General features: G+C 59.9%; 1 protein-coding gene across 1 annotated transcript in view; it reads right to left on the minus strand.

Moving 5' to 3' along the window:
- SCUBE1 (signal peptide, CUB domain and EGF like domain containing 1) overlaps positions 1-13,214 on the minus strand; it is a 130,075-nt gene that overhangs the window by 52,217 nt on the left and 64,644 nt on the right. The window contains exons 5-6 of the mRNA XM_039234658.1: positions 4,376-4,501; positions 151-267 (exon numbers count right to left, since the gene is read on the minus strand). Coding sequence (XP_039090589.1) covers positions 151-267; positions 4,376-4,501 — 243 coding nt within the window. The remainder of the gene's footprint in view (positions 1-150; positions 268-4,375; positions 4,502-13,214) is intronic.

Here is a 13,214-nt window from a genome sequence, read left to right on the forward strand (position 1 = left end):
GGACCCTGGGATGCTCATCGTGCTCCCTTAGGCTTCCTTCTTGGAAACCGGGTCACGGCGGGGTGCTGGCCAACGTCAGGGCCATGAGGTGCGCCCTGAGGGGGCGGGGTGGCGCCCGGGTGCCAGAGCCTGGCACGGGTGCGTACTCACCGATGCACGTCCGACCGTCTGAGTGGAGGGCGTACTTCTGGTGGCAGCCACACATGGGGCCCGTGTCCGTGTCCTCACAGCTGTGCTGGCAGCCTCCGTTTCCATAGTTACAGGTTACTAGTTAGGCCCAAAGTGTACGTACGTGTGTATAAAAGGAACGACAACAAAGAGGATTAGTTTATCGGTGTTGGTTGTTTCTTGTAAGGGACCGGGAATGGGGGGGGGGGTGCAAAGTGACGGCATGAAACAAACAGTGGATAAGCACACAGTTCCCTGGACCTCAGCCCCACCAGGGTCTTGGATGGAATTGCTCGCTCCCTAGGCATGAACTGGGGCAGGACAAGAGCGGACTTGGGTCGTGTGGGCTTCATACACAGCTGGCCCGGGTGACAGATTCATATGATGCTGGGTGGAGAAAGGGACAGGGGAGGCATTTTATCCTTCTAGGTTCCAAAGGCACTTAGAAGCTGCCTGTCTGGGCAGGACAAGTGTCTGTGGTGCCAGGCCTGCTCTGCAAGGTGGGGGAGGGTGGTGGCGGGCCCGGGGCGAGGGGGACACTCATTCCGTGTGTGGGACGGTGTCCCTGTGGAAGTCTATTCCCTCCTAGTCCCAGTGGCTGGCTCAGCCTCTGCCCCTCGGAGCCCGGATTCCCCCGAGGCAATGTTCAGACAGACAGACAGACAGAACATGCGCCCATTATGTCATCTCAGGTGCACTTTCGAAAAGGCCCTTATATTGAAACGTGTCATGTAGTTTACGGCGTGTATGGCCTGGAGGAGCCGGTGCCCTTCGGCCCAGAATCTTAAAATGTTTCACGGCATCAGCACCATCTTGCGTTGGCCAAGAGGGTGCTGAACAATAACGATAAAAAGCCAGTCTGAAGTAGGAAAAGATAAATTCCAGTTTATCCAAAAGAAAACCGCTTGTTATCACATGTTAGGGCGAGAAGTAGCGCTACCGGAGATCCAAGGTCTCCGTGGGAGGGGCTCCTGCAGCCCCTGCCCCCGCTGTGCTCAGCTCGCATGACGACGGGGTGCCCATGACCTTACGCAAATGGTGCACCAGGGCCTTGAGGACTCGGTCTTCCCGGCACCTTCACCATTTGTCTAGAAGTCTATCTACGCTCTTCATCTACTTGGCAAAACCGCAATGATGATCACATACACGAGAATGAATCTCAGACCCAACAGGGTCAGAGGAGCCAAAGATCCCAAATCGGCAGTGCGGGTTAGTGGTGCTCTATCAGGTGGAAGCTCCCCGTCACGGGGCCCAAGCATTCCCGAACCGAGGCCCGCGGCCGCCTCTCCCAGGTACTACTCTTGCTGGGGCAGCGCACAGAGCCTCTGGGGCGTCCATCCCCAGGGACGGTGGTGACCCTGTCAGCCTGGACACATGCCATTTGCCTGCCCACTGAGGAGGACATAGAGAGAGTGGCTTCTGCTCAGTGTCCCAGACACTGTCCCTGCAGCCAGAGAGGGTCTTTTCTGGGCTGCCTCTTCCACGGGGGCTAACGTTCCATCCGAAGGAGGGACACAGCTTCCGGGGTGACACTTCAAGGACCTGCAGGACTCTTCAGGAAGCACGATGGGACATGGAGCACGAAGCCATCTGGCCCCTTCTCCACAGGAGCATCTCTTCTCTCGGCTCTCTGCCCGGGGAGAGCCCCAGGGAAGCCAAGGGCACAGGCAGCCACAGATTTCCGGGGAGGGCAGAGCCCCAGGCAGAGCCCCGCCTCGGTCTGGCCATCACATGCCTTTCCAGATCAAGAGAAGCTTCGCTTCGCAGTGGGCAGGGGTGCGGGTGTGAGGAGGTGGTGAGGACACTGCAGACAGTTCTTTCCAAGCCCAGGGCTCCAGCAAGTGGGCAGCGCCCTGCAAGCGACTCTAAGGACGGAGGTCTGTCTGAGGCAGCCTGGGGGAGGGCCACACTGAGGGTCCCGCACTGGCCCCCACAGGTGTTCGTGCATCTTATGGGCCACAGGGGGCCGAGCTCGCCAGCACCCAGAGAGTCTCCAGCTTCTGCGTGGAAATACATACTGGCGCCCTGTGCTCCGGGACCACGAAGGGACACAGAAAACCCCCTCTGGCCCTGGCGGGGTCCTGGCCTCGGGAGAGATGAAAGGGTTTGGCACAGAGGCTCCGCGGTCCTGCGGGTCCACGGGGCTGGCTAGGGCAGGCCTCAGCATCCAGCCCAAATCTGATCTAGAATTTCCTAGACCTCAGTTGGCCTCAAGGGCTAGAGGGAAAGCCTCAGAGCCAACCTCACACTAACCCTGCACGTCGACCAGAGCCGACTGGAGCCACAGCTATCTGTGCAGGCCCTTCACGGGAGGGCCACAAGGCAGTCACCCACTCCTTGTCCCCAGGATCCATATCCGATTCAATAAACATCTCGGCAGTGCCCAGCCACCCTTCCCCCAGTAGAGAGGGCAGGGCTTCTATTTCTTTCACCAGCAAACATGTGGGTTGAGGGCGTGGCTCCTGTCTGTCAAGGGAGGGGGAGGATGCTTCCCTGCTCAAAGAGAGCCTGCCTTGTCCCCGACCTCTCAGGTCAGCTTGGCCCCTCGGGAGCCGCTCTCTGAGCATACTGTCCCCTTGCAGTGCTCATCTCAGACGGTCCAGTGGGCCCCAGCCACTGCCCGTGGCTCGCAGCTCTCTTCCCCGGGCACCCAGCTAGCTCCAGTCTTGATCGGTCTTGCTGACTGAAGGAACACTCTTTCCTCCTGGCTGAGCCTGTTAACACGCCCACCCAGTCCACACATGCCTGTCCTTGGCCTTCGGCCGGAGGACTGGGAGAGCTGGAATCTGCACTTCCAATTCTGAAGGGCGCCAGGTGCAGCCGGTTTCTCTGCAGTTTAAGGAACTGTCTGATGCAGAGGACAGGAGGGCCTGGCGAAGTCCTGGGGCTGCAGCTGGGCACCTGCCCGTGGTGACAGTGTGCACGCTGATCTGTGTGACCCCACAGGAAAGACCAGCAACACGGAGGGAGACTGCCCGCATCTCAGGACCCACCTGGGCAGAAGGAAGCTTCTTCGCTTTGGGGAAAGAGCACATCAGGAGTGGGGGCTGCAGCATGAGCTCCTCGAAGGCAGGAACATTGTCTAGTGCATGTGGGTTCCTGAGACCTTGGGGACTGAGGAGCACGGGCTGGGAAAGGCGTGGCAGGCGCCCAAAGAACAGCTGATGACAATCATGAAGACCACGAGTGATGAGCCGGCAAGGGCCAGCTGTCTTCTCCACAGAATGACGGATGGAAAGCAAGGCTGCGTTCTCTGTGAGAGCTGGTCGGTTCATCTCCCATTTCAGCGGCAAGGCCGGGACTGCTGTCTTTACCCGGAGTTGGATTCAGACTCTTCCAAAGCTATTTCTCGGGGTCACAAAGCGGGGCTGGAAGGAAGCACTTGTCTCCGGCCAGAGGTGGGCCTCCCTCAGCTCTTCGTATGCACAGAGCAGACACGGCGCCACGGTGGGCATCCCCCCTGCCCGGTGAGCAGAGGCTGCCCCCCGCCACTCCCCACGCAGCCGCCGCTGCTGGGTCTGACGCTCTTGAGGACTTGTGAGTGTGTTCAGCCACGGTTCTACTTCGTTTGTCGGCTCCCACTCCTCCTGGGGAGCTGGGTGACCACAGTGAGAGGGTGCAGGACACTTGTGGCCTGCGGGCTGACATCCAAGCTGGTCCTGAGTGGCACCTTTGGCCAGAGGCCTCATTCAACCCGGATCTCACGTTATCACCATTTACAGTGGGCCCCGAAGGGCAGACCCCGGAAACCAGGTCAGCATAGGTGGGGCTGGGACCCCTCCCCCACTCAGCTCCTTTCCTCATCTATACCGTCCTGTTACCAAGGGCCACCCTGGTCCATTAGGGAGCCTGAGCGTGTAGGTCTCCTCGCCACACTGACCCATGGAGGGGCTCAGGCTCAGGGCCTAGGGGTGTCTGGGGTCAGGGTTACAGTAAGCACCGGCAGCGCTATTGATCAGGGTCCTGCCCCGGGGCTGTGGGAGATATATGCCAGGTGGGGAAAACGCCATGTCTCGAGTTCACAGCCCCCATCCCTCACGCCTCCCCAGCCCTCTTCAGGGACCTTGCCCTTCTCTCGACCCTGAAGGGTGGAGAGCCCTCCCTGGAAAACGTCCAGCCAACCGGACAGATGCCTCCCGCCCCCAGCAATAAAGCAACAGCAGGAGACGCGTGGGGAGGTCTGACCCATTTGCCTCCATCTACCTACGTGTGCAGTCCTTCTGGTTTTGGGCAAGGTCAAAGCCGGGCCTGCAGTCACAGGCCACCCCACCTTTGGGCGTCTCCCGGCAGATGTGGGCACAGCCGTGGTCTTTGTTCATGCAGTTCATACCCTCTGGGAAGAGACAGATGAGAGAGAGAGAGAGAGAGAGAGAGAGAGAGAGAGAGGACGGGGGTGGGGAGGGAAGAGAGAGAAAATTTCAGGCTGAAGAGAGGCAGCCTCTAAACTGTCACCATCAAGTGCAGTGCTCCAGGGCTGCCGCTAGCACGTGCACCATCCGCACACCGCGGGTGCGCACCTGGCCCTCCAGCTGGAGACGTCTTGGGGGAAAACCAGGGACACAGTGCCTAGGTCTGAGAACAGCACTGAAAGTGATTCCAGGGGACCCAAGGAAGAAGCGTCCCCGCCCTAGGTCAGACTACGGAACCAAGTTCAGCTCAGGGCTTCAGTTTCCCTCCTAAAGCAGGTGTGGGTAGCATCTCAGACGATGATGGTAGGCAGCGCTCTTCAGTGTGCACCGGAAGGGCATGCAGCCCTGGGAGGCAGGCGGCTGGGCCGCGAGGGGAGCGCTGACAGGTCGGGGGACCGTATGGGTGGGCGGCAGCTGTAAGGAAAGGTGGTGTCTCCTGGGAGGCGCTGTCAGCCCTGCACGGCCACCCCGCACTGCGTTCCTGCGTGAGCCAGAGGCCGCTGCTCTGCTCTGCTGGACCTCAGGGCAGCACAGGCCCGTCCTCACCGGCCCCACGGCCGTGCCCCGAACTACATGCCCCCTCTCCAGCTGCCAGAGTGGGTCTCTCTCTGTCCCTGGTCACTGCAGTGCACCCCAGGACCCAAGAAACCCTCACTCGCAAATGCAGAGCCCTATACGACCTGACGCTGGCCGCCTCTCCACCCGTGTGCCCTGTACCCCATGGAGCCTGTGCTGGGGTCCCTGAGCACATGGGGCCCCATTTCCAAAATCTTAGCCCAAGGTTACTGCTGCTGGATAAATGCTACTTTGTAAAGGAAAATGTCTGCAAACCTCAGGGACCTTGTTCTGTGAAGACTCATCTTAAAAGGGCAGCTGGGAACAGCCCCCCGCCTTTGCTGGGTGGGAGGCATCAGAAAGGGGAGGCTGCCACAGGGTGTCGGGGCTGGGCCACCCCAGTGCCTGCTCGTGTCCCTGTCCTGCAGCTGGAGTCCTGCCCTGTCGCCCCTGCTGGGCGCAGAAGTCCTGTCCCTCACAAGGCTGGCTGGGTTCCCTGTCCCCTCTCCTCCCCGGCTCCCCGAGCCCCTGCTGAGGCTCCAAACCCTAGGCGGTGGCGATGTTCTGGGGCTCCTTGCCCCTGTGAAGGCAAAAGGCCCACGGTCTGAGGAGAGTCGTGGTGAGGATGCGGACCGGCACCTCGGACTATAAACCTCTTCCCCACTCCTGGCCCAGAGGCCTTGCTGAGCGCAGAGCTGGGCCGCCCTGAGTTTCCAGGGCAAGGACCACACACCATTCACCTCGAGCCCTCAGAGGCCCGGCCTCCAGTCCGTGCACCCTGAGAATTACACAGAAATGTTCCCTGAGGGCTCTGGCATAATGGGGACAACTGAGGGTCGCCTGGGGTGGGCCATCTGCCTCTGTCCTCAGTCACCCACAGTTCCGGGGACATTGCCCCCACCCCAGGAGACTGGCTGGAGTGGCTCAGACCCCCTTCAGTTGACCCCTGGTTGGTGTTTATCTTCCCAGTGATTTGTGAGGAGTTTCCAGGATTTATGAGGTCATCGGGGTCAAGTGAGAGGTTGTAGGTCACAAGTCCATCAAGAGGCTAAGGGCAGATGAAAGGAAGAGCTGCCATCCGCCCACACAGCACCCTGAGACCTCACTTCCGTGTCCTACCCGAGAGGAGCCAGTCTTGGACACAGGGAGGGAACTCCCTTCCCCAGGTGGCCTGCGTGTGTGTCAGGACTGGCTCGGTCTTGACCCTGTCTGTCCACTTTAAGCATGGGCGTGGGGCAACTGAGACCTGACATTTATTTAAAACACATACCCCCTGGCAGCTACAGCGAAGATATATATACATTTTTAATGTTTATTTATTTATGAGGCGGGGGCAGAGGGGCACAGAGCCCAACGTGGGGCTCAAACTCACGAACTGCGAGATCACCACCTGAGCCGAAGTTGAACGCTCAGCCGACTGAGTCACCCAGGTGCTCCCCAACAAAGATGTGTAAAAAGTCTAAGTATCAATAAAACCAAGAAATGGCAATGAGTAAAACCTGCACTTTGCTCACTTAGTCCAAGCACGCTGTTGGACCGACGCAGAGCGTGACCAATTACCCAGCAGCAGAGCAAACAGGGCTCCTTGTAGGAAGCTTCAAGTTTTTACGGAGAGACAGCCCCTTCCTCTGGCCAAATCCCACAACAGCTCCCCACCCCTGCACGCACACCTTGCAGAGCGGGGTGGGCGCGGCCGTGGCCTGGGGAGCGGGGGCTGTTCGCAGCATCTGCCCACTGGCGGGGTGGGAATGCTGTAACACGGCTGACTGGAGCACCGGGCGAGGGCCCTGGAAGGGCAGCTGGGAAGGAGTGTACAGTGGGCCCTCGCGAGCTGGCGAGAGCCAGTCTCACAAAGATAGCATGGCCCTCCTAGGTCACTGTCAAGGCAGGCAGCTGTGGGTATGAGTCTGGCCTCCTTACTGGTTGTGTGTCTCAGAGGGAATTGCTTCACTTGAGTCTCTTCTGTAAAACAGGACTGATAATCTCTGCTTCACAGACAAGTTAGGGTAGGTATTCTGATCCTGGATCTTTCCATGGGGGCACTGACTTCTGAAGGCCGCTACCTTCTGCAGATCTGGAGGAGGGTCCTTGTGGGGACCTTGTCTAGGTCTGGCAGCCCCTCCTCAGAGAAGGGCGATCTCACGGGCCACTGAGACATATGCAGCCTCTGATCAGGTCTTCCAAGAGACTTCTGCCTTGGCCCGGGGCCAGCCGGCGGGCCGTGGCCACCAAGCAGCCTCCCTGAGTCCACGTCACCCTTTACTCCCTGCTTGTGTGGATTTTCTGGCTCCTCGGTGCCAGGGGCACAGGGGCTGGTGTTCTGGCATCTTCGCAGCTTTGTCTCCTGCACACTCCAGGAGCCTGCTGACCGCCCCTCCGGAGCGCCCCATCCACACCCTGGCGCGTCCTGCCTCCACAAACAAAACCCTAGACCTGTCTCAAACTCCACGGTTCCACAGGGCTTCCTGACTGCACCCCACATCACCCCCACGCCATCACCCCACGTTGACCTCCCGGGGCTGCCCTGTGGCTGGCACAGGCAATCGATGCCACTCAAACAGATCCGTGCTTTCCCCCTGAGCTGGGAAGAGCCCCAGGGCCCCTGTTTGAGCTCAGGCTCATATGTGAAGAAGGAGATTCAATTTCCATTCCCAGCCAAAGAAACACGACTTACGAGAAACCCTGCTAATTATCACTAACCATAAATGTGTCCCTGGGGAGCGGGTGTGGCCCTGCACTCAGGATGCTGAAGTGAGCGTAAGGCATTAGAAGTCACGGTTTCTCTTAACATGAGGCCTTGCAGTCAGGCAGTCTTTCTTTCTGAGAATCTAGACTTTACTAACGAGCCACACTGATGTTTTGCTGGCAAAGGATAACTCGGGGGGTGATCCGTGTTCTAGTCTAAGTTGACATGGAAGCAAATGATGAAACCGGAGCTGGGAGGGGGGGACCCAGGCCCCATCTGTGGTGGGCTGGCCTCAAATGCACCCACCTCAGTGGTCTCGGCAACTGTGGGAGAGGCCGGTGAGGCCCCCATCTTCCACTTAAAGTCCTCATGTGACTCACTGAGGACACCTCCTCCGCCCTGCCCCCCCCCCCCCAAGACTCGGAAGCACTGGGTGCTCTTCCTCTGCCGAGGGCGGGGCCCGCACTGGTCATCAGTGGAAAGGGCTTCGGGACCTCTACGTTTCCGACCATTACAGGGAAGCCTGAGAGCTTCTGTTCACGTGCTGACGAGCTGTACCTGCTGATATTTGTTATCCTAGAAGTTAAATAGGGGAGTCTGTAGACATTAATTTGTAAACATAGAAATTAAAATATATCACATGTTAGCATTAATAAATTTTTAATTAAAAATGATACTTCCTAAAATGAGGGGAAAGTTGGCTAAGAAGAGAGTCTGCGCGCAGAGGAGAATGGGTGGGAGCTGATTCCTGACCTTGCTGGTTGAACCTCCAGGGGGGGGGGGGGGTGCAGCCAGACCTGACCTGAAGCTACGTCCCCATCCCCCATCCATTCTCAGGCACTCGTCACCTCTTCTCTCTGCAGGGCGAAGGTCCCTGCCCTGTCACAGACTGGACGCTCCAGGAAACTGACAACTGGTGAGGTGTTCCATAAGGTGTTCGCCCTGTAAGGCCAAATGCCACTGTGTCCCTTCCTCCAGGAAGCCTTCCTCGGTCCCCCAGCCTCGCTCCCAGCGCGACATGGTGGCCATGTTTCTCCTCTCTGGTCTTCGTGTGACTCTCTGGCCAGGCCCTGAGAGCAGACTGAGTTCTGGGTCTTCTCAGGGACCTCACTGTCCAACAGAAGTCCTGCCTGGGGGGGGGGGGACCCTCCACGCAGGGAGGGAAATGGAATGACCTTCCCGTCTTCCATGAGGGTCTGGGACACAGGTCTGGGCCTCACACCCAAGCAGCAGCCATGCTGGGAAACAGGCCGATAGGGAGCAAGCAGCTGAGAACAGCGGCCACCAACAGCCGGCTTCCCGTGAGACCTGAGGGCTCCTGGGGGCGCCTCCTCCCTGCGTGGATGCCACCAGGGCATCACCATGGCACTAGTGACCATTCCTAAGATGGCTGCAACGGCCCGGCCTGGGAGGGCTGGAGGGAATATGGCTGCCTCGGTGCCGCTAATTCAGCTCCTCAGCGGCTCTAGAATTCAGCAACTGTGTCACGTTCTCCTCGCCCCGGGGCACACTGGCCACGGCAGGCCACGAGAAGACGTGCGGCATGGCTGGCAGGGCCACACAGATGGTCAGGGCGGGATGCGTCCTCGTGGTCCATCGCGTGCATCCATCTTGCAGGTGGGGAAAAAGGGCCCAGGAGGGGAAGTGTCTGTCCCAGATCACACGGCAGGACTGGAATCCAGGCTGTGGGGTCCCAGCCAAACTCTCCCACCCTGGGGTCACTGTGCCACGCCTGTGGGACCCAGAAGGTGACTGGCAGCACTTCCCGGGCAGAGCAGAACCGGGAACCTGGCACAGCCTGAGTGTAATAAGTGGTGCCTGTTACCAGTAACTGCCTTCGGAATTAGAAACCTATTAAAATTCAAGGCCAGCTCAGACGCTTCCTCCTCCGTGAAGCTCTCTGAGCAGCGCCTCAAGAAAGCACATAAACCCTGGCTCCGTGACCCGGCACCACTACTCCCGAGCACGAGGCCGGAGCCTCAGCTCACCTGCAGGACCGTCAGGCCCACACGAGGCCTCCACTCTGCGCCTGCATCACCCCTTCAGCCCTTCGGAACAGCGCGAGGCTCCCTGAGCAGCCTGGGCCTCCCACTCCTCGCCTGCTCGTCCCCTGGGTCCCGTTCTCCCTCTGCAGCCAGGCCGGCCTTCCCGCTGCGCCGGGGGCCCCAGGGCGGCCTCTGACAGGCCTGGTCCACACCCGCTGTGACAGCTCAGAAAGGTTGCAGGCGCTCAGCCGAGCAACGAGCGAGCCCAGCCTCCTGCACAAACTCGCTTTCTCTAGGTTCCCTGATGCCTTCGTTATTCCAGTTCAAGATCTGACCCCACACACCGAGTCTCCTGGCTCTGTGTTTCTTCCTTCCAGCTGGCAAAACGCTGATGGGGGGGGGGAGGCAGGGGCCACTCCGTATTGGCCCCTGTGCAGGTCTACCTGCCGTCACCTCTCCCACCAGCCAGGGAGCTCCTACAGGAAGGAAGGGTCTCGATCGCTGCTACATCCCGGTGCCCAGCATCCATGCAGCAGATCTTACTGGAGGCACGAACACAGAGCACCAGAGGGAGGGGCTGGTGCCCAGGCCCAGAGCGCGGCCGGTGTGCTCACCATGTTCCAGGCACCCCGAGGAAGGGTGTGCGGCGCTCAAGAGGGCCTGGGACTGAGATGCGTTGTACCTGAGCCTCAGGTCAGATGCCTTCTTCTCCAGGTCTCTGCTTTCTAAGCTGAGAAATTGGTCGTCATAAGCTTCCCCTCCGAGGGCTGCCATGAAACTCAGATGAGAGACCTACGTAATCCACACGTGTGGCACAGGGAGGGTTCCCGCCTTATTCTGCCTTGCGCTACAAGCACATGGTTGCTAAGTCACCCTCCCCTGCTGCCATGGGGAACTTAGAGGGACATCTTTACCCTTGTCTGTGTCCTCAGTGCCCAGCACAGGGGTGAAATAAATACAGGGAGAGGAAGGTGGGAGAGAAGGAGGGAGGGAGGAAGAAGAGATGAAGGCTGTCCTACCTCACAACACCTCACAGAGAATGGTGAGAGCACCACGTGGCATTGGCAGCCATGTGTTCTATGAGACGGCGACTCAGGGCCTCCACGGCACCCATTAAAGGCTCTGAGAAGCCCTGCAGTCACTCTTTGGACATCCCCCTGTCCCCCCCTTAACACAGTCCAGTCCTGGGATGACCCACATCAGTTCCTCATCTTACCCACGAGCTGGTGGTGGCTCATGGACCAAGGTGGCTCAGGCCTGGGCAGGGGCTCTAGCTCCATCACCTGGAGCCTGGTGTGGGCCTTCCTCTGCCTCGGCCCCAGGGGTGAAGGAGATGGCGCTCCCTCTGCCCTCTCCTGGGGTGGGGTGGGGGGCTGTCCTGAGGACAGTGAGCTGACAGGTAGTATTACCAGCATGGCTACTGTCAGGGGCAAGTGAATTTGGACACGTGAACCCCCAGGCACACGAGGAGGCCAAGCGCTTCTGCTCCAGGGGAACGGGCCTGGGCTCCGCGCTGGAAGGGGCCTCGGGGGCCTCCACTCCAGCCCCTGTGCTTCGGCCCCACCCCAGCTCCTCTGAGGGGCCAGGGCACCCGGCCAGGTCTAACTGGCACGCCATCTCCACTGATGCCACCCCCAGGCTCCCCCAGAGCACGGGTTGAGCCCAGGGCTGGGCGCAGCGCGGCTTCCTGTGAGTCTGCGGAACAGAAGGCCCGTGACCCAGACTCTGCCTTCCTGTGGCCCCTGCTCTGCACCGTGTGCGCTCTTGGGAGCAGCCTGGGCAGGGTGCAGCCTCCCTCGGCCCGGCTCCCCATCCTGATACAGGGAGTAACCACAGTGCCAAGTTCAGCAGGAAGCCCTGTTTACCTCTCTGCCTAGAGGGGAAAGATCGAATTTCAGAGTCGCTTCCAGAAGTGCTGGTCTTCAGGGGCCTGGTGCCAGTCAGGCCAGGCTGCCCGCCAGCTCGAACCTAACTTGATCTAACTCATCCAAATCTAATGACGCTCTGCAAACTCAGACCGAGTGTCTCTTTGTGCCCAGGAAGGGACAGGCAGTGATGAGGAGACAGATGCTTCACGGCCGCGTCACTGGGTCCGATTTCAGACTCTGCCACTTGCCCGCATGACCTTGGGTAATGCCTTTGGGCAACCATTTCCCCTGAGCCTTAATTTCCATCCACGTAACAGTGGCTCTGTCATGGGCCCGGCCTCCCGGGTGCTCACTCAATGTGCTCTCCCCTTTTCTGGGCCACTGAGGCCAAGGATGCAGGTGAGAGCTTGAGGGGCTGCATCCCAGGCCGGGGGAGGGGCACAGGAAGGCTGTAAGTCGGGCAGTGGTGCACTTCGGCACGGAAGGCAGCCTGCAGGGCAGAGACCACGGGCCGGAAGCACATGGGAGGCGCTGCTGTCACCCTGGAAGGGACAAAGGAGCCTAGAGGGAGGGCAGGGGCTGTGGGAGAGGGAGGGGGGCCGGGCCGAGACACAGTTAGGAGCCGTTTCTCAGTCTTTCAGAACGCGTGAGCTAGAGACTCGGGCTCTGCCGACGCTCGCCTGTGACTGAGCCCTCCTCATGAGCCGAAGAAGTGGGTACAGCCATGCCCGTCTCACAAGCAAGCAAACGGAGGCCAAGTCAGGGTGGGGAAAGACATGCCAGGGTCGCACTGTGTCTGAGGAGCAGGGCCAGGGTCCCAGGTGCCCAGGGCTTCCCTGCGATGCTCCCCCTCCTCTGGGCCCTGGGACGGGCCCCGGCGGTGAGGGGCTGTCTGTTTTTCCCAAGCCTTCCACCGCGTTTCGGTTCTCCACCAGAGCGAGCACAGAGGGAAACCATCACAGACTCTGCCTGCCCCGGACCAGGGTGCACACCGCGTCCTCGGCAAAGCAAAGTTCACGGATGCATCTCAAGCAGGGCAGGGGGAGGCGGGCCGATCTGTTTGTACTCAGGAGCCGGGCCTTTCTCTCTGCCCTGGGCCGGGATAACAAAGCTGGAATGTGTGCCTCCCGAGGGTCGTTGCTATGGCGACTTCATCAATAACATCATTTTCCGCACCCATGTCCCTTACACACACGGGAAGGGGAGGCAGGCTGGGAAGGGCAGAGCGGGGAGAAGAGAACAATTACCCCGCTCCCTCCCTCCCCCCCTCAGGAGGGAGGGGTTCTCCTCCCCTTCAACTTCATCAATAGAAAATCACGGAGCCCAGAAAGACGCTACCGCCTTCCCCAACCCAGAGTCTGCAAGCCGTCCAAGTGCGGCAGGCAAAAACCAGGGCCACGAAGAAGACACGGAGAGGCAGTGCCACGGCGGAAAGGCACAGGAGCGGTGGCAGGGACGGGCCACTGGGGGCGGGGGGACAGGGGTTAGAACGACAACCACGACCGTGCACGACTGCCCAGAGCTGCCCGTGTGCCGAGCTGTC

This window comes from Hyaena hyaena, unplaced genomic scaffold (assembly GCF_003009895.1).
Source record: "Hyaena hyaena isolate Hyena2069 unplaced genomic scaffold, ASM300989v1 scaffold_4, whole genome shotgun sequence".
Taxonomy (NCBI): Eukaryota; Metazoa; Chordata; class Mammalia; order Carnivora; family Hyaenidae; genus Hyaena; species Hyaena hyaena.